The sequence below is a fragment of the Meriones unguiculatus genome, chromosome 18, assembly GCF_030254825.1.
Source record: "Meriones unguiculatus strain TT.TT164.6M chromosome 18, Bangor_MerUng_6.1, whole genome shotgun sequence".
NCBI lineage: Eukaryota > Metazoa > Chordata > Mammalia > Rodentia > Muridae > Meriones > Meriones unguiculatus.
In genome coordinates this window covers 14,886,991-14,914,079 of record NC_083365.1, presented here as the reverse complement: position 1 = coordinate 14,914,079, position 27,089 = coordinate 14,886,991, and the positions used below count along the sequence as shown (strand labels likewise).

General features: G+C 45.6%; 2 protein-coding genes across 5 annotated transcripts in view; one reads left to right on the top strand and one right to left on the bottom strand.

The window, feature by feature from the left end:
- Positions 1 to 1,744: 1,744 nt before the first annotated feature.
- Itpripl1 (ITPRIP like 1) lies at positions 1,745 to 6,004 on the bottom strand. 4 transcript variants are annotated; one of them, XM_060371412.1, is made up of 4 exons: positions 5,763 to 6,004; positions 5,475 to 5,589; positions 4,462 to 4,705; positions 3,807 to 4,214 (listed from the first exon to the last, which is right to left on the bottom strand). In XM_060371412.1, the coding sequence occupies exons 2-4, from the start codon at positions 5,500 to 5,502 to the stop codon at positions 3,950 to 3,952; spliced, it is 537 nt and encodes a 178-aa protein (XP_060227395.1). In that variant the 5' UTR covers positions 5,503 to 5,589; positions 5,763 to 6,004; the 3' UTR covers positions 3,807 to 3,949. The 4 variants fall into 4 exon arrangements, with proteins under 4 accessions (XP_060227393.1, XP_021512783.1, XP_021512782.1 ...); XM_060371410.1 differs by having other exon boundaries at positions 1,745 to 4,705; positions 5,763 to 5,992; XM_021657108.2 differs by lacking the exon at positions 5,475 to 5,589 and having other exon boundaries at positions 1,745 to 4,705; positions 5,754 to 5,992.
- An 11,801-nt stretch (positions 6,005 to 17,805) lies between these two features.
- Snrnp200 (small nuclear ribonucleoprotein U5 subunit 200) overlaps positions 17,806 to 27,089 on the top strand; it is a 29,658-nt gene continuing 20,374 nt past the window's right edge. Inside the window, exons 1-11 of the mRNA XM_021657087.2 lie at positions 17,806 to 17,966; positions 18,397 to 18,560; positions 20,542 to 20,713; positions 21,890 to 22,082; positions 22,799 to 22,854; positions 24,748 to 24,846; positions 25,323 to 25,475; positions 25,629 to 25,728; positions 25,931 to 26,067; positions 26,550 to 26,633; positions 26,713 to 26,886. Of these exons, the coding sequence (XP_021512762.1) occupies positions 17,922 to 17,966; positions 18,397 to 18,560; positions 20,542 to 20,713; positions 21,890 to 22,082; positions 22,799 to 22,854; positions 24,748 to 24,846; positions 25,323 to 25,475; positions 25,629 to 25,728; positions 25,931 to 26,067; positions 26,550 to 26,633; positions 26,713 to 26,886 (1,377 nt within the window). The 5' untranslated portion in view covers positions 17,806 to 17,921. The remainder of the gene's footprint in view (positions 17,967 to 18,396; positions 18,561 to 20,541; positions 20,714 to 21,889; positions 22,083 to 22,798; positions 22,855 to 24,747; positions 24,847 to 25,322; positions 25,476 to 25,628; positions 25,729 to 25,930; positions 26,068 to 26,549; positions 26,634 to 26,712; positions 26,887 to 27,089) is intronic.

The window sequence follows — 27,089 nt, the reverse complement described above, 5'->3', positions numbered from 1 at the left end:
GCCTTTGTTTTGGAGTTGAGGCCATTGAGGGTGCCAAAAGATTAAGTGATTTATCATCAGTATCAGAGGCATATGAAACTCAGTTCCTCTGTTTGTATAGAAGTAAAGTCCTCCACCCCTCCCCCACTCAGAGGCTGCCAGAAGCCCGATTGTCTGACACCAGATTCTACTTCCTTAAAATCCAAGAGAAACAACCTTAGTTTGGGTGAGGAACCACAGTTACCAACTGGCTGAACAAGCAACCTTTGGCTACAGATTTGCTGACTTTCCAGTCTATAGCTGGCTTTTGCCATAACATAGTTTCTGATTTAAACCATCAAGTTACTGAGATCAAAAGGGATTGCTGTTTAAATGGCTTTTCAATATATTGGCCCTATGGTTATGCATGTCTTTAATCTCAGCACTCCTGAGGTAGAGGCGGAGGCAGGTTGATTTTTGGGTTCAAGCCCAACCTGGTCTATAGGGCCAGTTCCAGAACAGGCAGGGACAGAGAAACCCTGTACTGAAAAACTAAAAAAACAAGACAAGGAGGAGAAAGAATTGCTTTACATTCTTCTTGGCCTCTGGGCATTGCTTTTATTTTTTTGTATGCAATATGAAATTAATTTCCTAAAGCCTAGCTATGAACTAATAATTTTAAAACTTTCAAACAATAACATACCACCCTGACCTTAAAACCAATATAATACATTTGCTTTTCAGAACTATTGGACCAGTTAATCTTGTTTCATTCCAAAGCCTACAGTGAAAGGTTGCCAGGGCGGGTACTTTCTTCTGGGTGCAGCCACGTCCTAGGTATGTGACCGTAAGAAACTTGTGCACCCTCCCTGCGCCTCAGTTTCTTCACACGTTCAACAGAGAGCCTCCAGGATGGGGCTGCAATACGAAGACTGAGTGAACTCCTAAGTGAAAACAACAGTGCCTACAATGAGGTGAACCGGAACTGTTCCCGTTACTGGAACTGGTGTTGCATGCTGGGGGCTTGCCAGGTTCTGTATCAGAATGAAGTCTGGCTTCCCCTCTGGAGAGGTTCCCCACGTAACTGTTAAGAATATTCCCAGTGCCCTACAGATCTTTCCATGACTCAGTCTCCACCCCCGTACACACACACACACACACGCTATATGCTTTCTTGTACCTTCTGCCCCACCCAAGCTCTGCTGACTATCCCCTTTGGAGCCTTCTCCCCACTCATAATTTCACGTTTTCCTTCTTGTCTGTTAGGTGAGAAATAGCCCTGCAGACCTAGCAATCATATCACCTTCTTCCTACCCCAGCAAACTCCTAGAGCATGCTGTCTGTAGTTACGAAGAGCTTTTAATTTAGTTGAAATCTGGGTTTAGGCACCATGGAAATTAATAACTTAGATGATCCTCGGCTTTATGAGTTATTCTTTCCTGGCCACCGGCCATGGCACTGGAAACCACAGGGAAGACTGGTTCAAGGTGCATTGGGAAACACCAGAATACACAGCTAGCGCTGTCGGGAAAACAAGAACCTCTTGGGAAAGGTATATACCAATGTTCTTAGTGAACAGACTCCAATTCAGACACAGAACAGCATCCATTTTTTGTTTGTTTGTTTGTCTTTTTACTGGAGTTAAGATAGAGCCAGACAGTTTTCTGAAAAGTATATGGACATCTTAAAGACGGTATAAAGCCATCACTATCCTCTCACCCGGAAAAGCATGTAACACGGGAGTATCGTACCTCTATGTAGCAAGAATTTAAAATACCGACTGACATCAGTTTCTAGAATGCTTTTATTTTTGATAGAGTGTGGATTCCTTACAGAAATCCCAAAGGCTAGCCTTTGATACCTCCTTCCTCACCATCTGCAGAGGGCAAGTCAAAAGGTGGGCCAGGGTCTTCTTCCCAGCAGATTTCCTGGCAGTGTTGGATATAGAACAGCCTTGATACTTCAAAAACAACCACGCCCATAACTACTACTTAATAGGCCTTAAGAACAAGTGGGAAACATGCCAATGACTCTCTAGAACCAGAGCTCTTAGAGGTGAGCTGCTTTTCAAGGCCTTCCTGCCCAGCCCTGGCAACGGGCCTGGATTGTGATGACCCCTCTTTTCAAAACCACAAACAAAGTTCAAGTAATCTCTTTGTCATCTTTGAAAAGAGAATAGAAAGCCAACCTCAGAAGAAGGCACACGGCAGCTCAGCCTTTCCGTTTGACAAATAGGCAGCTCTCTCAGAAACAAACTGTTCATCTCAGAGCCCCTGGAAAATCATCACCACGAAGAGCTTTCTAATCTTGCTTCCGGAAGCTGGAAAGGCCATCGGGCATCGCTTATTTCATGAAGTATAGGAAACTTGTTATCTCAATATCTCAATAACTTACAATGAGTCAAAACTAACAAACATTTGGTTAGTGCTAGGGTTTTTCTCAGATACATAAAGAGTTTTAAATTTGTATGAAAATAGTGCCAATTAAGGAAATAGAAATGAAACATGTTGATTATATTTTCAAACTAATCATGAAAATTTACATCCTGAAGTGTGAACCGTGGCTGTCTGTCCTTGGAGGGAGAAAGGTGGAGTGCATCAGTTTGGGTGAGAATTAAGCTAACAGTGCAACAAGCCGTTTCACAGAGAACACGGAGCAGTTCACAAAAAGAAATGAGCTAGGACGGAGGTATCTGGGGCTTTGGCATCCAGTGTTGATACAGAAACAACCTTTTATCAGGATCTCAACGCCTCAGCAGCAAACTCCTCTCATGACATCTATTTCCATGAGCTTTTACTTTCCTAGGTCACGACTAAAGTTAAGTCAAGAGAATAAAACATCAGCCCACCTCCACCCGCCCTAGTTTAGGTTCCACTGGCTGCAGCCTTCTTCAGGCGCTTCTAAGAGTGATTTACTCTATCAGAGTCCCAGTGGGCAAGGTGAAGGTCAGTCACATACCGCTCCTCTCAGTTATGTGAAAAATAAACTCTTCACAGCCTGAGGAATCAGAAATACCTTTTCCTAATTTTTTTATGGCCTATTTCTCCTATATATTTTTTTTTTATTTTTTAATGGCCTTTCCATTAAAGTCCTCCAGCCACTGGGGAGCTCGGCAGAGTTTTCACCTGGGCCAAGAGATTGTGGAATTCCTCCACCGCCTGTGAGTGTGCCACTGGATTTAGCACCAGGTGCTGGAAAAGATTGACGGGCTCGGCATTCCGAAATGTCTTAGGGATGGGTATGGTCAGGGGCAGGAAGGTGTTACCAATGAGGAAATGATGGAGAGACCTTTGCTGGAGGCCTCGGCCTAAGAACCAGAGAAGGTCCTGGAGCCGTTGGGAGAGCATGCTGTGCTGCCAGTCTGTGAGAGGCAGCCGTAGCAACAAGTGCATGAGGGCTGTTTTGAAGTGGTAGGAGGTGAGGATGGGGCGGGACGCTCCTGGGGGTAAGAGCTGGTGGTCCTGGAGACTCAGGATGATCTGCAGGCACTTGAGGTGACAAGTGTTCTCAGGGGCGAAGCGCCCCACCAGCTTCAGAAACAAGTGTTCGCAAGCTGCAAAGGACTCGGGCCAGTCCACAGTGGTGAGCTGCTCTCGGTCAGGGGCCTGGCTCACCAGGTAGACCAAGGTGTCTTCCCGCTGCACCCCGAGAACCATACTGATTGACAAAAAGCGGCCCGAGCGGTAATCCAACCTGAGCTTGCAGGAGGTGGTGGATGGCGGGAGAGTGAGCTTGAAGTCGTACTTGTGGGCCACCAGCGCCCAGGCATTGCCCACCATGTTTCGGAACCACTGCACCGTCTTACACACGTCCAGGTACGAGCCAGTGCAGAGCGCCGCCTTGATGGAGCTGGTGCACTTGTTCAAGAGGGCTGAGTGGTCCCGGCGGTGGTGCACCAGGCACAGCACATCCCCCAGGAGCTTCTCGTGCTTGCACATGCACTCCGAGTCCACCTTCACGGAGCCACAGCGATGGCCCAGGGCGGCGTCTCTCATCTCCAAGACAAACGTAGTGCCTTGTGGGGGGAGAATGGGCACCAGGACATTGAATTTCTGTGTCTCGTGGAGGGTCCCCCACTTCTCAAAGGCAGCTCCAATGCCCAGGCAGTCCTCCAACTGTGGGTGAGCCTCCCGGCGACTAAGCACCCGACAGGCCTTAATGAGATCATCCACAAAGCTCTCCACAAACTCACAGGTGCAGGGCAGGTCACGGATGGCATTTTGGATGTAATGTTTGTAAAAGGACTCCAGGGCTTCCTGGGAGGGAAAATCAGAGAGCCAGGTGTAAGCGTTGACAGGCACAACACGGATTTCTTCCTCTTCCTCCTCGCTGCTGGAGTCAAAGGCTGGCTCATGCTGCATGTTCTGTCGCAGGAGCTCAAAGATGAGAAAAAGGCAAAAAAGGCCCACATTCCACAGGTTTCCAAGCATCCAGCCCAGAGGCCCCCCATTTTGGCCACTGGCCTGGAACGGCCATCCCATATCCTTCTTCCCCAGCACTAACTCATCCTCACTCGGCTTGTCCCCTCTCCAGAAGTTCTCTGCTTTCTGTCTCTGCTCCGCCGCTCGCCTTCTCTCTTCAAACTCTGTCTCCAAGTGCCGCATCTCCTCGCTCAGCCGTTTCTCCAGCTGCCGACTCCTGGCTAGTGTGTCCAGGTCCATACGGTCACTGACCATCAGGGGGTGGTGAACAACATACATCACTGCCAAGAACAGCAGGCTTATCACAGCCATGGAGGTCTCTGCATCTGGAGAAGTAGGAGGGTGGGGGTCAGTGGTGGTTTTCTGGGCGTGTCTGTTCTCCAGAACATAGTTCCCAGAGCCCTGGTACCTCAAATCCTGGATGCCAGCTACTCAAGAGTAACAGAAAGCACGCAGAGCCGGGTTTGGACATAACGAGAGTGGTCTGTCTTGGAAGAGGTTTGGGGAAGGGAAATGGAGACCAAAGGATGTACCCTGAGGCAGCTGCTTTCCTTCCTCATACTGTGGGTGGTATTTAGGCTGCCAGAGGGTGGACATGAGGCTGTTTTTATTCCAGTGTAAGATGGGGTGAGGGACCCTTACAGTGGGGTGGCCTCACCCGTCTCATCAGTCCACCTCGGGCACCAGCTATGCCCTGCCAATCCCAGAGGCTTCCTTCCACAGGCAGAAAACACAGAATCTGACTGGGCAATTATCTTCCCCATCCTTGGGTAGCCGGCCTAGGTCCCTAGCTGCAGCATCCCACTTCCTCTGTGACTTCACAACCCTGCCCTGTGTCACTAGACCACTTAACCCCACCACTCTCTGCCCCGCAGGCGCCTGACAGGCACTGTGCTGCCAACTCCTTGGTACTGCAAGGATGAGGGTGAGGCAGGCTAGCAGATGGCCATCGGTCCGTCTGCGCTTCTCAGCCCGGGAAAGCGCCTGCAGAATTGGGTGACCAGGACCCCACTAACAGACAGTAGCAGAGATCCCCTGCACCCCGCCCCCGCTCCCCCCAGCTCGAAACTTCCGGCCGTCACCCTAACAATTTACCAGCCACTGACTGGGCTTCCCGAGGCATGAAGAAAAGTGCACCAGGGGCCTCGAGTTCAGGTGAGGGGCTCTCTCCTCCCTCCGGCACCGAGCCCAGCTGCCCTCTCGATGAGCCCTGTTCAAAATTACCGGGGCCAGGGGCTCTGCCTCAAAGTGGAGGCCCCTCCACCAGGAGTTACCTCCCCAAACTCCACGCCCAGACAGCGGTATCCTCACCCATCTCTCCTTGGCCCAGTTAAAGCCCCAAACTCAAGGGTTTCTCCTGGGACCGGGGGCTACCTTACTCACGGTCTCAGCGGGAGAGCGTTCTTAAAGCAGCAGCGCGGCCTGGCCGCCCTTGCCTTCTTCCGGGCGTGCACGATGCTCCCGGTTCACAACCGGCGCCGGCTACGGGAGTGGTTCCAGCGCGCCCCTTCTGCTTACAGACCATGTCTCCGAAGGTCCAAAGCTTGCGGGCGGTGGACGGCTGCGAGTGGCACGCGGCGCTGGCCGGGAGGACTCCGGCGATCCACAGCGGTTCCCGCCTCGGGGGCTCCGCCCCGGCAAGCTCCACCCCCTGCTCAAATCCACCAGGCGGGGCCCGGGACAGAGGCTCGGCCAGAGTCGGGGCCCGCCCTGAGGGCACACACCCTCGGTCCCTCGTCCCTTGGGTTGGAAGGGACAGCAGAGCGTCTGTGGCTACGCGTTCACAGCCGCTCCGCCTCGTTCTGAGGCTCAACGCTGAAGTACCTGCTGCTACGCTCACCACGTTCCTTCCTGGACAAAGTTTGCTTAAGTTGGAGACAAAATTAGGAACTGACCGGGAAAAGCTGTTCTCACTTCCCTCTGGCTCTGTGCGAGGTGAAAAAGGAAATGTGTGTAGGCACCGCTAATGAGCCCCATTCGGTGGGAAGATGACTCGGTGGGTACAGTGCCTGCTGCCCCAAGCAAGATGACCAGAGAGGGTTTGGGTCCCCGGGCGCACACCTCCAACCCTGAAGTTGGAAAACCAGGGCTAAGCAGATCCACTGAGCTTAAGTGGCTAGTGGGTATAAGGTTTTATTAAGAGACCTCGATTCAAAGCAGAGACCCAGAAAGATGCTGATGTTGTACGCAGGAGGCAGGCAGGCACTTGCAATCCCCCACACACATGCACACATACAGGTATATATATGCACGCACCGCTATAGACCTCACTGCCAGACCATACCCAGAATCAGGTGTCCTTCCCCAATCAAAGACTCTTAGAGCAGGCCATTTTCATGCAAAGACCCGCCCTGCAGTCGTTCGCCGCTCACTGCTCACATAGGAGTAAGAATCCTAAACGTGGTAGCTTTAATCACAGCCCTGAGGAGGAAGAGGCAGACTCATCTCTGAGTTCAAGACCAACATGGTCTACAGAAAGTTCCAGGACAGCCAGGGCTACACAGAGAAACCCCGTCTTGAAAGACAAAAACAAAACAAATCCCAGACCTTCAGGCAGCTCTGCTGACCGTACGTACATATCAAAAAGAGCTTAATAAAGTGTGAAGACTAGACAAGGCTTAGTACACGTTAACAAATGTTGGCGGGGGGGGGGAGGGGGGTTATGGGGAGATGGCCTGATAGTTGGGAGCGCTCACTGATCTTCTGAGACCACCCAGATTCAACTCCCAGCACCCACATGGTGGCTCACACTGCCTGTAACTTGTGCATGTGGTGAACAGACATATGCAAGCAAAATGCCAATACACATTAAACCCCCCCTCCAAAAAAAAAAAAAAAAAAGAAAAAGGAAATGGCAACAAGGGGTCTGGAGAGACGGCTCAGCTGTTCAGGGCACTTCCTCTTCCAGAGGACACTCATTTGGCTCTAGCACCCACAAGGTTTCTCACAACCATCTGTAACTCCAGTTCCAAGGAATCTAGCAACCTGATACCGTCTTCTGTCTCTACGGACTCTAGGTTCAGAATGCCCATACCTACACATGTGCAAAACACGCATAAGCAACCGTTTGTTTGTTTGAGACAAGGTCTGGGTGTTTGCCTGTGTGTATACATGTGTACCTGAGGCCTTGTGCCCAAGAAGATCAGAAGAGTGGGCAGAGCCCCTGAAACTGGTACTGGGAACTAAATCCAGGTCCTCTGTAAGAGCAACAAGTGCTTTTAACAGCTGAGCTGTTTCTCCAGCCCCCTCCAACCAGTGTCTTGTTAACTTAGGAGTGGAGAAACTAGGAAACCCTCCATGGTTCATGCTAATTGGTGATTTTGTACAAGTGATAAGTGAAAGTAAGCTGTAACATGACTCATTTTTAACAAGCCAGCTCTAGCATTGTGGGTTTTTACCTTTGTTAAGAAAGGAAATATGGTAGATTTTTCTGTGAAATACATTTAGCTATATCCCATTAAAAAAAACAAACAAACTTATATTGTAAACCAGACATCATGGCACAGGACTAAACCCCAAATTTTTGGGATATCTGAGGCAGGGGAAAAGTTCAAGGCCAGCCAGTCTGGGCTACAAGGGCATGACTCTACAAAAGTTTGACAGGTGTTGGGAGCACAGAGGTCCTTATACTCACAGGTAAGCGTTAGGGAAATCAGGAATAATCGGCACATACGGCCGTTCCTTCAGTGGAAGATGTAACTGTTTTCTGCCTCTGGCTAATAGTCTAGATGACCTCTGAGTTATCTGTGTGACCTAAACCACACCAGAGCCTCCCTTGGGCCCTGAAGATAACACATGCAGCCTGTCTCTAGAACCCATCTTCATGGGAGAAGTGACACGTACTCTGAGAAGAGTTTCCATGTAACTATGCTTCACTGTGACTCAGGATCTGTTACACCAGGAAACTTTTCTCCCCAAATTGTACTGTACTTAAATATACCTAAAATAAACTGCCTGGTGCCAGACTTTAGAAGTTTGAACCAACACCAGCTACTGAGTCCTGCGGAACCAGATTTCCTTCTTGCCTCACACAAATCCTTACTTTATTGGCTGTGGTGTTTGCAAATAGACCCCCCCCCAACACACACACACATACACATATACACACATACACACACAGACTGGGAAGATGGTACAAGCATGATGACCTAAGTTCAAATCCCAGTACCTTCCTAAAAAGCCAGACATATAGAAAGGGTCTGTAATTTCATTGTTCATTCAGGGAAAATAGAGATAGAATCTCCGGGTGCTCAGAAGCCAGCTAGCCTGGTGAACACACAGCACAGAAACGACAAAGAGATCCTGTTTCAAAGCAAGGCAGAGGGTGATAACTAACACTCTGGATTGTCCTCTGACCCCCACACCCTTTCAGTGCTCCTCCCCACACAAAAATGCACCAGTATGCCACACCAAATGAAACTTAGGAAATGGTCAGGCATGGTGGTGCAGCAAAAAGTAGGAGGAGGAGGAAGAGAAAATCAGGATCATTATAAACAACACAGGAAGTAGCTGCCAGCATAGCAGCCTCCATTCTGCCTATTTGCCAATCAAGCCTTAAACTTGTTTAAAACCTTTTGCCCTTGGTGAGAATGGTTGCTTAAAGACAACACTGAGAAGCACATCAAGAAATGGTTGCTTGAAAGGCAATTTCCAGTTTTCCTTAGTTCTCAATCAAAAGATTATCGGTACCTTTCAGTTGTTGCTTTTTATCCATGAGACCAGTACAGACTTTATAATTAATGAAAAATTAGATGGTTCATACAGTCTGGAGGAAATAGAGAAAATAATTCAAAGAGGTTAAAAAAGGGGGGAAAAAGCCCACTCAAATTCAGTAAGACCTGCAACAGGTGGGCTGGAAAGATGGCTCAGTGGTTTAGAGCACTGTCTGTTCTTCCAGAGGTCCTGAGTTCAATTCCTAGAACCACATGGTGGCTCACAACCATCTACACAGAGATCTGATGCCCTCTTCTGGAAGGCAGATGTACATGCAGCTAGAGCACTCATTTACATTAAATAAATAAGCCTTTAAAAATTGATCTATTATTAAAAAACAAAACAAAACAAAAAGACCAGTTAATAAAATGGCCAAAATACATTGTGGAAAGTAGACAAGCAAGGCTTCCGTTTTTATGTCACTTAGCAACAGATGTCTTTTCTGAGCTCAAGCTCCAGCAGGATGTGACAGACAACACTACAGGGAAGAGAACCATCTTGCATTCTAAATTTTGTTTGTAATTGTGGGGATTCCAAATGTTCCAAATGTTCAACTAGGAACATTTAATCTGAAATGTAATAACATATTAAAACCCCACTATATAGCTGGACAATGGTGGCACATGCCTGTAATCCCAGCACTCAGAAGGCAGACGCAGATGGATCTCTGAGTTCGAGGCCAGCCTAGTCTACAGAATGAGTTCCAGGACAGTCAGAGCCACACAGAAAAATCCCATCTGAAAGAAAACAAAAAATGAATGTAATTATATAAATTTTTCCCAGTGAAAACATACTTGAGGATTGATATCAGTTTTAGCAGTGCTTATGTTTATGGAGATGCTCCTCAAAGAAGAAATAAGATTTCATGATCATAAATGTTTGCAATCAATTTAGATGATAGGAGGGAGCAGATGGTCCCCAAAATAAACCACACCTGCACTGAAGATGCTAAAAGGGTAAATGACCAGATTGAACTTAGTGATTGTGAAGAATTACATGTTGAGGACCCAGAGCCTAATCACCTGAAGCTATTTTGGGTCCCCTTGAAAGACATTCATTTCCCACCCCTGTACCCAGTCTAACCATCCTTTGGACTATCAAAACCTTTAAAATGTACTCTTAGCAGATCAAAGTTTCTACCAACGGAAAGAGCTGAGACTATCATCTCACAGCAAGTGAAACTCGTAACAGGCTGCCCATCTGCCTGTGCTCCCATTGAGGTAGGTCGTAAATATCTTGGTGCATGAGGCTCTTCCTTCTGTAGCCAGCAGACATCTCACATAGCCATTGAGTGTGACATGGCTTTGGGGACAGCTTGAATGTATTTTCCCAGATCATGTTCATTCACTTTTCACGAAGTAAAAGAACTTTTTTGGGGGTCAGAGAGATGGCTCAGCAGTCACGAGTACTGGATGCTCTTACAGAGTTCCCGGCACTCACGTGGCTGCTCACGACCACCTGTAACTCCAGTTCCGAGGATTCTGATTCTTTTCTGTCCTCCCCAGGTTCCACGTGTACATATGTGCAAGCAAAAATATAACCAAATAAATATCTTAAAAAATATCTCTGGAATGTAAAGTGAATGAATAAATTTAATTTTTAAAAGAAGAAAAAATAAAATGAGGGAAGAGAATTAAAAAAAAAAAAAAAAAACCTCAACCAGGCACAGTGGTGCACCACCCCTTTTATCCCAGAACTCAAGAAGCAGAGGCAGGTGAATCTCTGAGTTCAAGACCAACATGGTCTACAGCGAGACTTCTAGGATGCCGAGGGCTACACAGAGAAACCCTGTCTAGAAAAACCAAACCAACCAACCAAACAAACAAACAAATAAAAACACTTTTTATTCCCTTTGAGGTGAGAGCATCGTGACAGTTTGGGCATCTGAACATCAGGCCCCAAAGAAGATGTGCTTTCACCAGAGAACTTGTCCAGATTAGCACCAGGTACCAGCATGAGTTCATGGTGCCCCACTGGTGGGATGTAAGTGAGTCTTTCTGGGCCTTGAGCTCTCTTAGTTTAGCTGGAGGTCCACTGATTTATCCTGAAGCTGGTTGTTTGACTATCATATGTTTTCTTCAGACAATATCCTATTTTATATGAATTTTTTTTTTAAACCAGGGAATTCTATTGCTTGGAACCTTGTTTTCAGATAATTTTGATTTGGTTCTGTTCATTTTTTTTAAATCAATAAACTTATTTATTTATTAGCATCCAGCTTCTTTTTCCTTCCACTCCTCCAGTCTCTAATTCTGAATTTTTCTGTGATCTCTCTTGATTATTGCAACCTTACCAGTTTCACTTTAGGAATGATCATAAAGGCATGGAAGATGCATTGTTCCTTCTGCCCCAGTAGGACAGAGGTGTTACAGAAAGTGCAATACCATCTTAGGAAAGCCCAAAACTAGACGGTATGCCTTGGTTGGAAGGGACCTTACTACCTCAGCCAAGAAGATACTATAAAGGTTGGCCACTCAGCCTTCCCGAGTGTAAATGTGTAGGCCCAGCCAGAGACACAATAGGAGGAAGCGAACTCCAGATGAGAGCCAAGGAGCTGTTCCCTTGAGCAGCCCAGAAATCTGATCCAAAACACAAATCCCATTATTAGCACAGGGAAGTTTTTTTCAGGAGAAAATGGTAATTCAAGGAAGGAGAGACTGGAGAAAACCCCCCATTTAGTACTTCAGCTGTTTGACACTTAGGATTTAATAAACTCACAAGTATTTGGAGAAATGAGGAAATGTAACTAGAGGTCGCTTGGCTTTACAGTTTACCCCGTGGAGAGCATTTGATGTATTTGGTTGGGTTTTTTAGAAAAAAAGATTTATTTGCCGGGCCTGGTGGCACACGTCTGTAATCCCAGCACTCTGGAGGCAGAGGCAGATGTATCTCTGTGAGTTCAAGGCCAGCCTGGTCTACAAAGTGACCAAAGGACAGACAAGGATACACAGAGAAACCCTGTCTCGAAAAACCAAAACAACAACAACAAAAAAATTTATGTGTATGTGTGTATGCCTAAGTGTACACGCGTGCACCATATGCGTGCAGATGCCTGTGGAGTCTAGAAGAGGGTACTGGAGCCCTTGGACCTGGAGTTTAGAAGCAGTTGTGAGCCCCTTATAATGGTTGCTAGGAATCAAACCTGGAGCCTCTGCAAGAGTAGCAAGTGATTTTAAACACCAAACTATTTCTCCAACCTCATACCTGATTTTTATTTTTTTGGCATGTTAACTAGTAGTACCCGGAATAGAACTAAATATTATAAAGAACCTAGTTTAATTTTTTTCCTTTTGTTTTTTTTTTCGAGACAGGGTATTTCTGCGTAGTCCTGGCTGTCTGGAACGCGCTTTGCAGACCAGGCTGGCCTTGAACTCACAGAGATCCACCTGCCTCTGCCTCCTGAATGCTGGGATTACAGTCGTGTGCCAGCACGCCCGGCTTAATTTGAACTTTCAAATGTTTTGGAATAGAAATGACGACTTTTCTAATTTACAGAAAAGTAGAAACTGGGGTTGGAGAGATGACTCGGTGGTAAGGAGCTCTTCTTACTGTCCACCTCGTTGAGTCCCCAGTGCCCACACGGCAGCTCACAGGTGTTTATAACTCCAGTTCCTCTTGTGACCTCTGCTAGCGCCAGGAACCCTGCAAGTGCCCATCCATACATGCAGCCAGAAAACTCATACACTGAAAAGAACTATTAAATATATATAAAAGATATATATATATATAAACAGGTTTGCCAGGTGAGGTGGTGCACACCTGTTATCCCAGCACCCAGGGAGGTAGACACAGGCCGATCTCTGTGGGTTTGAAAGGATAACCAAGGCTATACAGAGAAACCCTGTCTCGGAAAAACAAAACAAAACAATACAAAAAAATTTGGAAGCTATAAAAATTAAACAGATATTTAAGACAGGAAATTAACCCAAAAAAAAGGCCATACAGGTTGCATCATGATTAAAAATCAACTGTGAAGCCTCTAGTTAGTCTACCCTCCAATCCATGATTCTCTGGCCTGAGTTTCCTTCTTTCTTTACCTCCAAGCACAACAAAATTCTAGATAAGAAAGAAAGATCATTAAGGTATGCTGTAAGATAAAACCTGGAGACAGGAGACATTCCCGTGCTACATAAATATCGTGAGGAGAATAGAAAGACTATTAGCAGAATCTGGGAGGGAAAAGAAGCCTATTACCCCCAAGGTCCTGGAGACCCTGACTGGCTGAGAGGGAAGAACTTCAGCACAGTGACAACATTTGCTGTGGTTGTTGCTTGTATAAGACACAAGGTTCACTTTAAACCATTTTATTGTGTTTTTATTTGTAGTGTGTGTGTGTGTGTGTGTGTGTGTGTGTGTGTGTGTGGACATGCATGTGTCACAGCCCTTGCAAGGGGGTTAGAGGACAACCTGTGGGAGCCTTTTCTCTCCCTTCGGGTATGTCCTGGGCATTGACTCAGATCTTCAGGCTTGGTGGCAGGAGCCTTCACCCGCTGAGTCATCTCACCAGCCTAAAGTAATTCTTATAGAAGTGTTTCAAACAAGGATGTTAAAACAATGAACCACGCTTAAGGCCCAAGAGTAAATGGCCTTCTTCCTTTCCCAGGCATAACCTGCAATTTCCTAGGACTCTCACAAGAACACTTATTTGTGATAAAAGACATGTCATAATCCCCTGGTGTGGATCTAAACATGTTTTCTTTTGGGTCCCAGGTGTGGGCGGTGGGACTGATCCAGACAGTCCACAGCAGCAGACTATTTGCTTCCCGTGGGCTCTGACAGGAGCTCTTTGCCAGCTGCAGATAATTTAACTCTGAAGACTCTGGAAAGGGAATAAATGCCAGAGCCCAGAGAATGTGGAGAGGAGAAAGAACAAGGGTGTTCCTGTTTTCCTCTTGCTGCTCCTATTTGCTGTTGTGAAACAAAAAGTTGGAGATCTCCTGAACTGGCTCCAAGGAACCCGACAACCCTAACCAGCAGGGAGCAGCTAAGAAAGAACTGTGCCTCCTCTCCCACTAACCCTTTCTCTCTCATATCTGGTATTGGGTGTTGGAAGGAATGGGGGTGGGGTGGGGGGGATTAAAAGAAACGTAAAAAGAGTTTTTAGAAAGTACGCCTACACTCCCGCCCCTTATGCAATCCTTGTGAACCTATGGTTTTAAGTAACCGTATTACAATCCCAATCAAGGCCCCTCTGCAGCCACCCTATCATATCATTTATCAGAAAAGATAGAGAAAATGGGGAAAAAAACTTAGCAAGCTGTTGAAATTTTACTCCAGAGCCACCAAAATCGTATATCCAGCTACAGCTATTGATAAGACATTTAATGCAGCTGTCTTGAGAAGCTACACCTATGCTTGGGGTGCCTTGTCCTTTCTCTAAGGACTGTCTGTGCATTACTATCCATGCTTCAGTCTATTTTCAGATCTCTTCTGAACCCCAGGACTGTTTCATACTGGCTCATCCTGAAGTCGTTTTCTGCAGGAACGTCAAGAACACTCAAGCAGTGATCTCAAAGAGACGTTCTCAGGTTGCTAGGGGTGACACAGGGCATTCTGTCACCAGCCTGTGCCCACCTACTGCCAATCTCTTTTGTGGAGACCGTGAAGAGACAGTTGCTGGAGCAGCTGATGAGTTTCCTTGACCTGTGCTTAGCTGTCCCACTCTGCTATTTTTGACAGCTTTAGACATAAAGTCTCTCATAACATGTATAAGGTCATATTCACCCTCCCCCATTATGAGTAATTGTGGTCATATTCACCCTCCCCCATGAGGATGGAGGAGGATGCCTTCCCAACTTATCCTATAATTTTGTCTTTGTAAAGCACACTGGTTCGTTTAGGACTGCAAGTATGAGAATGGCAAGGGGCTTATTTCCTGAAGCACGCTAGCTTGCCAGTGCTCCACCATAAAGAAAACGACAGCTGCTGGCAGCTTTTGTGGAAACCACGAAGAGCCGGTCTTTCAAGCTTTTGATGCCGTGCTGCTTGTTTTGGTTTGGTTTGTCTGCTACCTGGATTTCTTTCTTTCTTCTTCTCCTTTTTTTTTTTTTTTTTTTCTGGCTTCAAACCTACATAATATTTAATGAGTGCCTCTGACCCACAAGATAGTAATCCCCATGTCGACACTCAGAGCCCATTCCTGCTGCAGATGGAACAGTACATGGCAGAATATCATCATACAAAACAACCCACCGACTTCTTGAGCCCGTCTCTTGCCTCTGTGATAGCTGTCCTAGGCCATTTTAAGGTGAAACACATTGGTGACACACAGAAGGTTGAACCTTCGTCAGCAGTACTTCCTGGATACAAAACACACAGGAGTGCCCACTTCTGTTCGCATGTTCCAGGGCCCTTCTTGACTTAGAAACAATACTGTCAACGCTACATTACTGTTTGAAATGCTGCCTTAGGAAGCTAGCGTCCTAAGGTGCCTAGAACTCGGCCTACCTCTTCATTATGGATGTGTTACAAGGCTGCTTCTTAGCCTCAAACAGGTCTCTATCTTGGATTCTTTTTGCTTGTTTTCGAGACAGGGTTTCTCTGTATAACAGCCCTGGCTGTCCTGGAACTAAATTTGTAGTACAGGCTGGCCTCAAACACAGAACTCTGCTTGCCTCTGGTTCTCAAGTGCTGGACTTAAAGGTGTGTGCTGTCGCCGCCACCAGGGTGTAGATTTTTTTTTTTGAGATTTATTTTTATTCCATGTGTATGAGTGTTTCGCCTGCCTGTATGTCTATGTACCATGTTTGTACAGTGTTCATTGAGACCATAAGAGGGCATTGGATCCAATAGAATTGAAATTACGGAGGGTTGTGAGCCACTATGTGGGTGGTGGGAATTGAACTCAGTCTGCAAGACCAACACATACTCTTAACCACTGACCCATCTTTCCAGACTCCTTTTAAATTTTAAGTCAGCACAACTGCTTGGCATTGCTTATGGTTTCCTTTCATTTACGCCTTTATGCCAGAAAATTCTCTTACTGGCAAAAACAAAAACGACAACAACAACAACAACAAAAAACCCATGATATCAACACATGGCAGCGGGATGCCATCTACACATGATAGAGATCTTAGACACAGAAGTTACTGCTTACTCTGGAGAATGATAGCAGATATCAGTGATGGCTGGGGCACTGTCATATTCTATGTTATATGAAAGTGCATTTGAAAGTGCATTTTTGCATTTAATATTATAGAAAAGAATCTTGCATTTACACCCTTAAGTAGCTCAGCACGGACACACTACTAACCATGATTGTTTTGAGTTAACCAGGAACCCAGATGGCATACCAGGAGGAATGCAAGTCACCATGACCTTCAGAGCATGTGGTTCATGCCCATGGTGCCTGAGAAAAAAATACAGTACCAGGGGAAGGTACAGGAGACAATAAGGAGCAAAGTAGCGACATGATGAATCTTGGAGCAAGGGCTAGCTACTTGGCCAGACGGGCAAGAATAAACGCTGGAATGGCTGACTGCCTTTGTTTTCATGAAGTGAAGCTTGCTGGCTGGAGAGATTTGTGGAAAGTTAATTCATTGCCTTCTCAGTTATCTGGCACACTGAATAAAGCCCCCCCTTTCATTTAAATTGTATTCTGTGAGTATGGGTGTTTTACCTGCTTCTTTATCTATGCACCTCACAAATGTCTGGTACCCTTCGGGGCTAGAAGAGAACATCAGATCCCTTGTGACAAAAGTTTCAAATAGTTGTGAGCTACTAAATGGGTACTGGGAGTCAAACCCAGAGTCCTCTGTAAGGGCAGCAAATGCTCTTAGCTACTGAGCCATCTCTCCAGCCCTATAAAGTCCACTTTAAAGATTCAGTCCCACGCCGGTTGCGGTGGTGCATACCTGTAATGCCAGCACTTGGGGAGGCAGAGGCAAGTGGATCTCTGTGAGTTCAAGGCCAGCCAAGGCTACACAGAGAAACCCTGTCTGGAAAAAACAAAACAACAAAAAGATTCAGTCCCTGTCTTTACTTAGTCGCACCTGTGAAGACAGGCAGCAAAAGCTCTGAGATCTCATTTTCATGTGTTCTAAATGTACTAAACTAAATATCTCTTGGTAAAATAATTACTGAGTGTCCTATAAAAACTTAAAAGAGCACAGAAGTCATTTCTGCTAAAGGGAGACCTTATACACTTATATACAGGGCTTTAAAAAAAAAATCTTAACTAGGGCAAGCAAGATGATCTGAGTTCAATACCTAGATCCCACAAAGTGAAAGGAGGAAACTTAAACCCTGCATGTTTTCTTCTGACCTCTACACAGGTACTGTGGCCAGTAGTACACACCACACACACACACACACACACACACACACGAACCCCCACCCCCCCAAAAAAAAGAAAATGTAACTTTTTTGGAGACAGGGTTTCTCTATGTAGCCCTGTCTGTTCTGGAGTTCTGGAGCTCACTCTTGTAGACCAGGCTGGCATCGAATTCAGAGTGCCTCTGCCTCCGGAGTGCTGGGATTAAATGCGTGCACCGCCAAGACCGGCTCAGAATGGAGCTTTTAACATCATAGGCTAAGGGGTTCTTGGCTCTTTAGTACCTATAGGTGGCTGGAACCACAGTCTACAGGGGCCTGTGTCTCGTCGGTCAATGGAATCCTCGACCCGGATGTACTAGTGTCCTCGCACTCCGCCTAGAGGCTGTACATATAACCGGAAGAGCCTGAGTCCCGGAAGCGGAAGGAAGTCCGTTTCTTTTCTCGGTCCCGTACGTTTGTCCCGCGTTGTACCTGCTGGGCCGGAGCGGTTTGCCGAGGCGGTTCGCAGCGTTAGGAAAAGTGGAACCGTGAGTTCCCGGATCACCGGCAGCCATGGCGGATGTGACTGCCCGCAGTCTGCAGTACGAGTACAAGGCGGTGCGTGTGGTGTCGGAGGAGGGCTGTGGGCGAGGGAGGCCGCAGATGCTCACGAACACGGAGGGGAAATCAGATCTGTGTGAAGGCTGGGTTAAAACATTACGGAATAACCTCGATGGTGTTTGGGGCGAGTGAGAACTTAGGAGAGGTTTTTTTTTTCCAGTCCTCTCAGCGCTAAACCTGCCCCATTCCACTCGTGACCGCCAATCTGCCCAACGTTTTACCCAGATGTGGGTTATTATGGATGTTGTTAGGAACGCTGGCCGTTCACCTTAGACAGTCCGGTGCTGGTGCATAGCATTATATACTATTTCCTCTTAAGGGGGTTATTTTTTTATTCCAGTATTTTTTCATTTTCCGGTGTTACTGTTATAACAAGGATCGAAACTATTTATATATCAAAGTTCTGAGGAAGTATGATTTTTTTCAGAACTCAAATCTTGTGCTCCAAGCTGACCGCTCTCTCATTGACCGGACCCGCCGGGATGAACCGACCGGGGAGGTCCTTTCTCTGGTTGGAAAGTTGGAGGGAACCCGAATGGGAGATAAAGCTCAACGGACCAAACCACAGATGCAGGAGGAAAGACGGGCCAAGTAGGTACCCAGGGGATGAAATTTTTCCTCTAAAGCTCATCTTTAGCATTTGAGTAGTAGTTTTGCTGAAGTCCGTTTGGAAAACCAGTGGCATGTGCACAACCACTGGGAAAACGTCGTCAAGGCTTGTCCCAGGATATTTGATCCCACGTGATCCCCAAAATTATAAACTGTAAAACCCGTTTCTTTGGAGTGGTTGAGCCCTATCACATATTTTTAATCCGAGAACTTCCTGTTTATTGTAAACAGTTGGTTATGGTAAGGTTCACTCAGCCCTAGCACACATCTTTAATCCAAGAGCTCTCTGTATACCAGTTCTAATAAATTTAACCCTAGGTCAAGCAGGAGAGCTAGAAGCCCGCTGACAGTAAGAGTAGGAGGGACTTTGAGTTAAGTTGGTATTTGGCCTTGCTTTTTGTTGTTGTTATTGCTCCTGAGCTGTTAGCTGAGCTAGTGAGTGAGTCTTTTGGGTTGTTTTCCATCCAGACCTGAGCTGAGAAGGAAGGTCAGCTGGTTTCTTTCTCTGCCTCTCTGAGCTAGCAGGTTTTCACCCCAGCGTCTGGCTCCTGAGTCTTTTTTGGTAGAATGGAATGGTTGGGATTTTCCTTTATTTAAACAACAAAGGTTTAAAACTTCTTTGGACTTGGGTGTAATGAAGTGGAATGAAATCTATTGATGCGTTCTACTGACACATTTTTGATTCATAGATAGATGCTGATTTTCTTCAAGCTATATTTTGAAGGTCTGTTTTATTTTTAATTATGTGTGTGTTTGTGTGTTTGTGTGGGTATGGGCATATGTTTGCAATGACTGTGTGGAGGCAGGAAAACAGTTTGGGATCCCCTGGATCTGGAGCTGCTCAGTGTGGGGCCTGGGAACTGAACTTAGGCCCTCTTTGAAAGCAGTATTGCTCCTAACTACTCGAGGCTTGTCTCTGGCCCCATCCCCAGCTATTTTTCAAGATCCTAGTTAATTCCTTGTATCAGAAACTCAACTCCACCACATTGTTACAGACTTCTCACCCTGACCCCTTCCTTCTGTTGTTACCCACTTCCTGATAATTTTGTTGTCTTTCTCTTTTTCATCTTGATGGATTCATTTCAAAAGTTAAAACTAGGGCTGGAGAGATAGCTCAGAGGTTAAGAGCACTGGCTGCTCTTCCAAAGGTCCTGAGTTCAATTCCCAGCAACCACATGGTGGCTCACAACCATCTATAATGAGATCTGGTGTCCTCTTCTGTCATGCAGGTATACATGCAGATAGAACATTGTATACATAATAAATAAAAGTAAATCTTTTTTTAAAAAAAAGTTAAAACTAGTTAACTTTTTTTTTTCTCCTCTAAGACAGGGCTTCTTGGTAACAGCTCTAGCTGTCCTGGAACTTGTATAGTTCTGTCTGGCTTTGAGCTAAGAGTTCTACCTGATTCTGCCTCCGGAGTACTGGGATTAAAGAAGTGTACCACCACCTCCTGACAAATTGTTTTCTTTTTCCTCTCCCTTTCTTAAGAATCCCCAGGCTCGGTGTAGTTTGAGAAGTTATATTTGAAAAGAGTTTAAACAGTGTACTTTGGTCCTCCACTTTTCAGAGTCTGACTTCTTTTCTTGTTATGTATTGGGAGTCACTAGAAGTAGATTTTGCTGGAGCATAGTCTCTTTGTCTAGTAAAAGGTGATGGATGCATCTAAGGTTAAAAAAAGTCTAAATACTATTATATGATTTCTTCATGTGTATATAAAAAAGTGTAAATTTTAAGATAATTGCTACTGTACTTCATTTTAACAGTATATCAGTGAGAAAATGACAGATTTCCCTTCTGTAACTATGTCCCATAAAGTAATGCTTCTTCAAATAATCAATGTCCAGTAGGAGTTACTTATTTTGATTCATGTTCCTGCCTTCACATATTACATGTATGGAGTGTAAACTTTGCTTGGGAACAGAAAGTTCTCCCATTCAGCATCATGTCATGTGTCCGTTAGGAGAAGAAAGCGTGATGAGGACCGGCACGACATCAACAAGATGAAAGGTTATACTCTGTTGTCAGAGGGCATTGATGAAATGGTGGGCATCATCTACAAGCCCAAAACTAAGGAGACTCGGGAGACCTATGAGGTGCTGCTCAGCTTCATCCAGGCTGCTCTTGGAGACCAGGTGAGGCAAACCAGAGGGTGCCACCGTGTGTTTGGACAGGGAAAGGGAGATAGCAGAAGAATTTTGGTTAAATTTATTGCATATAGTAATTGTGTGTGTGCACACGTGTGTGGAAGTTAGGACAACTTTCAGAGTTGGTCCTCTCCTTATGTAGGACTCAGGGATCAAACTTAAATTGTTGGGCTTGGTGGAAAGTACCCTTAACCTCCGGAGCTGTCTTGCTGGTCTAATCAGAAGAATCTTTTCTCTGGATTTTCCCAGCAGCATGGGAAAATCCATTTTGGGTAATACCATTTTGCAGAAATGGTTACTACTTCCTGAGCACTTACTGTATATAGAATAGTGAGTGTGTTTGAGTAGGTGCTATTAACATTCATTTTCAGTTTAATGGAAGAGAAACATGAGATTTTCAGTCAGAATGTGAATCCAAGTGCTCCATACACAAAATTTGCCCTGAACCTCTGTACATTTCTGATTAATTTGGAGCCTTTATGAGTATGGAGGGTATGTGAACAGAGACGTGGCAAAAGTGTGACAGGATAGAGGAAGGCTTTTGAGGGCCTCTTACCTAGAGATGTGTGGTGAGCTGTTGTGGAACTTGTGTTCTGCTTCTGAAGACAATCTACCCCACGCTCCCCCGGTGCTGGGACTGACTCCAGGATAGCATGCATTTCAAGCACATGTGGCACCACTAAGTTAAACCTCAGCAACTCTCTCTAGTGTTTTGTTTGTTTATGTTTGTGAGATAAGTTTCATGTAACCTCAAGCTCATGGTGTATTCAAAAATAACTTTGAACTTTTGGTCCTGTTGCTGCTTCCGAAGTGCTAGGATTATAGTAATGTGCCACTGTGTTCTGTTAATGAATATGGACAAAGCCCAGGATGCTGCAGATTTGCTTGCTTGCTTGCTTTTTATGTGTATGCCTGGTTTGCCTACATGTATGTATGTGTACCATGTGTCCCTTGGAAATCAGAAGGCACCAGATCTCCTGAATTGAGTTGTCATTTTGAAGCTTTCATGTGGGTGCTGGGAATTCAAGTCCTCTGCAAGAGCAAATGGTGCTCTTAACTTCTGAGCCACCTCTCCAGCTCCTGTAGTTTTGAAGATATATGCTCTTTACTGGTTATTGCCCTTCTACATGTCATTGCTGAAAATGTTTGTATATTTTTCTTCAGCCACGTGATATCCTTTGTGGGGCAGCTGATGAAGTTCTGGCTGTCCTGAAGAACGAAAAACTTCGTGATAAGGAGAGAAGGAGGGAGATTGACTTGCTGCTGGGTCAGACAGATGATACCAGATACCATGTGCTGGTGAACTTGGGCAAGAAGATCACAGACTATGGTGGAGACAAGGAGATCCAGAATATGGGTACCGGAGCTCTTTGTGTCCTGAGCATGTTGTTGACCTTTCTTTTTCTTTTCTTTTTTTTTTTTTTTTTTTTTTTTTTTTTGAGGTAGGATTTCTTTTTGTAGCCTTGGCTGGCCTGGACTCATTTGTAGACCAGGCTGGCCTTGAACACAGAGATCTACCTCTGCCTCTCCAAGAGCTGGGATTACAGGCATTCGGTACCACACCTGGCTGTTGGCCTTTCTTGATGAGCACTCAGCATCACTATTAACGTTTCAGAATAGCATTGTTTCCATAACCTGTTTTGGGTTGCTTGAAGAGAATGGCTAATTTGCAGGTGGGTTGGAACAGGCTTATCCCAACAGGTCAGCCTGGTCTGCATAGCAAGTTCCAGGTGCCAGGGCTCTGAAGCAAAAGCACATCTAAGAAAAATAAAGGAGGCAGCCATCTCTTGACATTTGCTTGTGAGCCTTAGCCTTTAGGCTGGCCTATCTCTAGTCCTGGCAGCCATTTCTTCTTCTGAAACTTACTATATAGAATGTGGGAGAGAGCAGGAAGGGTTTAGCAGAGCAGGGCAGAATCCAGGTTGTCAGGTTCAAGATGCCTTGGTGCTGGTTTTTGAATTGATTAAGTCTGTGTGTCCTGGCCTGAGAATAAGCAGGCCAGGCAGCTGAGGAAGTGGGCCGGAGTGCCTCCACACTAACCACTGCTCTCTTTGTGATTCCTTGTCACCTCAGATGACAACATTGATGAGACCTATGGTGTGAATGTGCAGTTTGAGTCTGACGAGGAGGTGAGTGATTTTAAGTGGATCCCATGTGGTTTGTTTTGTGACATTACCAAGGTGGTGGAGTGCTAGTATAATACATTTTATAGTGTTTTGTGTTAGACTTAGAAATTTGTATTATTTGGCTAAAAAAGTTATTGTGGTTAACTTGGGTTTTTTTTGTTTTGTTTTGCTTTGTTTTTTTTAAACCTAATTTAATGTAGTAGATGTAAATTAGCAGTTTTAGAATAAACCAGATAGACTAGGAAGACCAGGGAGAAGGACTGGGAAGTGCTGTCCTGTAGGCACAGCACAGCTACTGCAATCGTGGACTCATAGCAGCTGCAGTTGCTCACTCTGGGACTGTACAGGGTTGGCCTTCTCGACAGCCAGTCAGGGATAGGAGCAGAGCCCTTACCTCCTGCTGTGTAACTGTTGGTTATTGATAGATTGTGGAAAGGGCGTCATTGTGTTCAGTTGTGTAACTGCTTCTGAGCCTACTGGTTTCCAATGGATAGCTTCAAGCCTATGATTACACAGACAGCCTGGGTAAAATTTAGTGGGCCACAAAATAAAACAGGTAGACATGAATGAAAAATAGTTATGTAGGGAAGAGGGAGGTGATGGAAGTGGAAAGGAGACGAGAGTGGCAGTGTGCTTTACATGCATGTTTGAAGTTGTTGAGAACACATTTAATTAATAAAGAAAAAAAGATGCAGCCCATCCAAATGTCCTGCATTTAACCATAGTGTAGTAATTTACTATATTTTTAGTACTGTGTGCCAACTGCTAGCTTTGAAAGAAATCATATTTATCTGGGAGGAATATGGATGTAGTTGCACTTGGCTATTATACTAGCTCCTGGGGTTAATGCTTTCCACTTCTATAGTATAACTAAATAGAAAGTAATAGGACAATTGGAAAAGAAAAGTTGAACCAGGAATAGTAGCACAGTGCTTGCAATCCCAATAGCCAGGAAGTTTAGGCCAGCTAAGGTACATAGTGAAATTCTCTAAATATCTCTAAAACATAAAAAACACAATGTAATTACTTTAGAGTTTTCAGTGGGTGAGTTTGCTTTCTGAAAAATAAAGTGCCAGTCCTGAAGTTTGTAACCCGACAGGAAGAAGGGGTGATATGATACCAGAGAGTTGGGGCTCAGCACTGAACTGAACCAAGGAACCTTGAGTTTGAGCTTGTGTCTTGGACAGGTCTCTCTCTCTCAGTAAGACAAAATGATTTATATAGATGTATTGGTACAGTTTTGTCGTTGTTTCTTTGTTTCTGATACAGGGTTTCTCTGTGTAGTCTTCTCTGTGAACTTGGTGTGTAGACAAGGCTGGCCTTAAACTCACAGAGATCCACCTGCCTCTGTCTTCTGAGTGCTGGGATTAAAGGCGGGTGGCCACCACCACCTAGCTATTAATGGTAGTTTTAATTAGGAACAACCTGACCTAGATTTCCTTGCTCATAGCAGTTTATTTAACAAATGCTAATTATTGAACATGATGCTGTTTTAAGTACACACTCCACAATGCGAGTATTTGCAGTGCTGAGCAAACTAAGTATGGTGTCTACAATTTTGGCTCACAGTCTGCTTTCCTGTGTGTGCATCTTCTTGGCTCTGCTGTTAAGCCGGTAGTCTTCGTTTACGATGATCTGTGTTTCAGACAGTGCACATGATCCAGGTGTTTGTATTGCGGCAGCTAAGGTGAGAAGCAGAAAAGAGGACAGACACATCCAACAAGCCTATTCCAGGGGGTCATTCCATTAGTTCCTGGAATATGGTTGACCCTGCTCTGAAGTCACGGTTAGCTTCACTCCAGAGCCATTGTTCTAGCTATGGAGCTCCCTGAGAGTGATCGAAGACAGGGTCTCTATGACATGGGACCAGTGTATTGAGACTGCATTTCTCCATAGGAAGGTGATGAAGATGTGTATGGGGAAGTCCGAGAAGAAGCTTCTGATGATGACATGGAAGGGGACGAGGCTGTAGTGCGCTGTACCCTCTCGGCTAATGTAAGTACTCTCTGTCCTGCTGGTAGCACTTCCTCTTACTAAAAACTCTCTGAGCCATGATTGTTTAGGTGGGGGTGGGGGCTGAAGGGGATTACTGTGGACTAAACCCAGCTTAGGGCATGCCTCGCTGAGTGCTGGGAGTAAAGGAGGGTCCCACCACCACCCAGCTGTTCATGGTAGTTTTGATTGAATTTGGGATCTCCTGCATCAGCTTCCTCAGTGCTGGGATTGCAGATGTTACTCCAGGCCTGGTTTGAGCCTTATTAAACATTTAGCAATTTGATCTTCTCGGGCCTCTAGTCAGTTGTTACTCTTCCTATAGAAAGAATGAAATCTTAGTCATGTGCTTCTGAATTCAGTGTAATAGAGCTGCTTCCTTCTGGAAAGGCCTCAAAAGGTAGCCTGCGGGATGACAGGCAACTTCATTTCGAGTGGTGAAGAGATCTAGTGAGCCAAGTGCCTGATTTCCTTCTTAGCTTGTAGCCTCAGGCGAACTGATGAGCTCTAAGAAGAAGGATTTGCACCCTCGGGACATCGATGCCTTCTGGCTGCAGCGACAGCTCAGTCGTTTCTATGATGATGCCATTGTGTCACAGAAGAAGGCGGATGAGGTGTTGGAGATTTTGAAGGTATGGCCAAGATAGCGTTTCTGTTCCATGTGTCTTGTCAGAAAGGGTGAGTGTTTGGAAGCAACTGCGCTTTTTGTGGTTCCAGCAGTGCAGGGACAGTGTTCGAGGTAGCAGATGGCTATGTTCTTACTAGTGGTCTTATTCTCTCTCCAGACAGCAAGTGATGACCGAGAATGTGAGAACCAGCTGGTTCTGCTCCTTGGTTTCAACACTTTTGACTTCATTAAAGTATTGCGGCAGCACAGGATGATGAGTGAGTAGTACATGCACTTTTCTTGCTCCGTGTGTGCGCGCACGTGTGTGTGTGTGTGTGTGTGTGTGTCTGCACATTCACTTGTGGCCAGATGGTGTTGCTTCTTTGGCTTCAGCATCTAATTACCTTCTTTTTGCTCAGGAACAAAAGTTGATTTCATTTCACTCTCTCCCACTTTCTTTGTCCCTGGTGTGCTTGGCAGTTTTGTACTGTACCTTGTTGGCCAGTGCTCAAAGCGAAGCTGAAAAGGAAAGGATCATGGGAAAGATGGAAGCTGATCCAGAGCTATCAAAGTTCCTCTATCAGCTCCATGAGACTGAGAAGGAAGACCTGATCAGAGTAAGGACTGGTTTACTTTTTCTTTCTCATTCCTCTTTCAGTGTCTGAGGTAATAGAGCATATCTTTGAGTTCTCTGTAGTTAGGGGTGCAAAGTAGAATCAGCACACTCATTGTTATCGTTGAAACACTGTCTTCATCTAGCACCATGGGGAACCTGCTTATTACAGTACAGGAAAAGAACGTGTTTGCCTAATAGAGAACACCGTTCTTCCATGCCTTAGATATAGCCTTGGTGGTTAATTGTAGACTTGTCTACTTCTGACATCCCTATTCAGAACATTAAACCTTCATTGTGTTTGTTCCCTTTGGTTTTTTTGTTTTAATTGGTCTCTGGCAGGTCTCAAAATAAAGTAATGTGTTTGGGTTTGGGGACACACGAGTTAGCTCCCATGTGTGAAGCCCAACCCAGAAAGAACTAGAAGGGATAAGAACCCAGGAGAGTGACATAGATCATTGTGCCTTTTCTCTTTCCCTGCTGCAGGAAGAACGGTCCCGGAGAGAAAGAGTCCGTCAGTCCCGAATGGACACAGATCTGGAAACGATGGATTTGGACCAGGGTGGAGAGGTGAGTGCCGGGCTATTGCCAGGCCATGCTGAGTAGGAAGCTCAGCTGCTCAGCCTGTTACTGTTCTACCTCTTCCCAGGCTCTGGCTCCACGGCAGGTTCTGGATTTGGAGGACCTTGTTTTTACCCAAGGGAGCCACTTCATGGCCAACAAACGCTGCCAGCTTCCTGACGGGTCCTTCCGACGCCAGCGCAAGGGCTATGAAGAGGTGCACGTGCCTGCTTTGAAGCCCAAGCCCTTTGGCTCAGAAGAAGTGAGTGAATCACCTTCCTCAAGTCTCTGCTCCTCTGCTTTTTCCCAGTTTGGCCTTCAGCCATTGACTAGAATGTCACCTTGTCTCAAGGATAACTTATTCTAGAGGTGGAAACTGTTTTAGAGTTTCCAATTCTGTGACCAGGAAGCAATAGTGACCTCTCTGGACAGGTTTATAATGGAGAGTTAAGAATGGTGATTGCC

What these genes read in the sequence shown, in the direction of transcription:
- Itpripl1 (XM_060371410.1), bottom strand. Translation starts at nt 5,502, where the DNA reads ATGCCTCGGGAAGCCCAGTCAGTGGCTG. An exon ending in GGAAGCCCAGTCAGTGGCTG is followed by an intron (nt 4,706 to 5,474) that starts GTAAATTGTTAG and finishes CTACTTCTCCAG; the next exon opens with ATGCAGAGACCTCCATGGCT.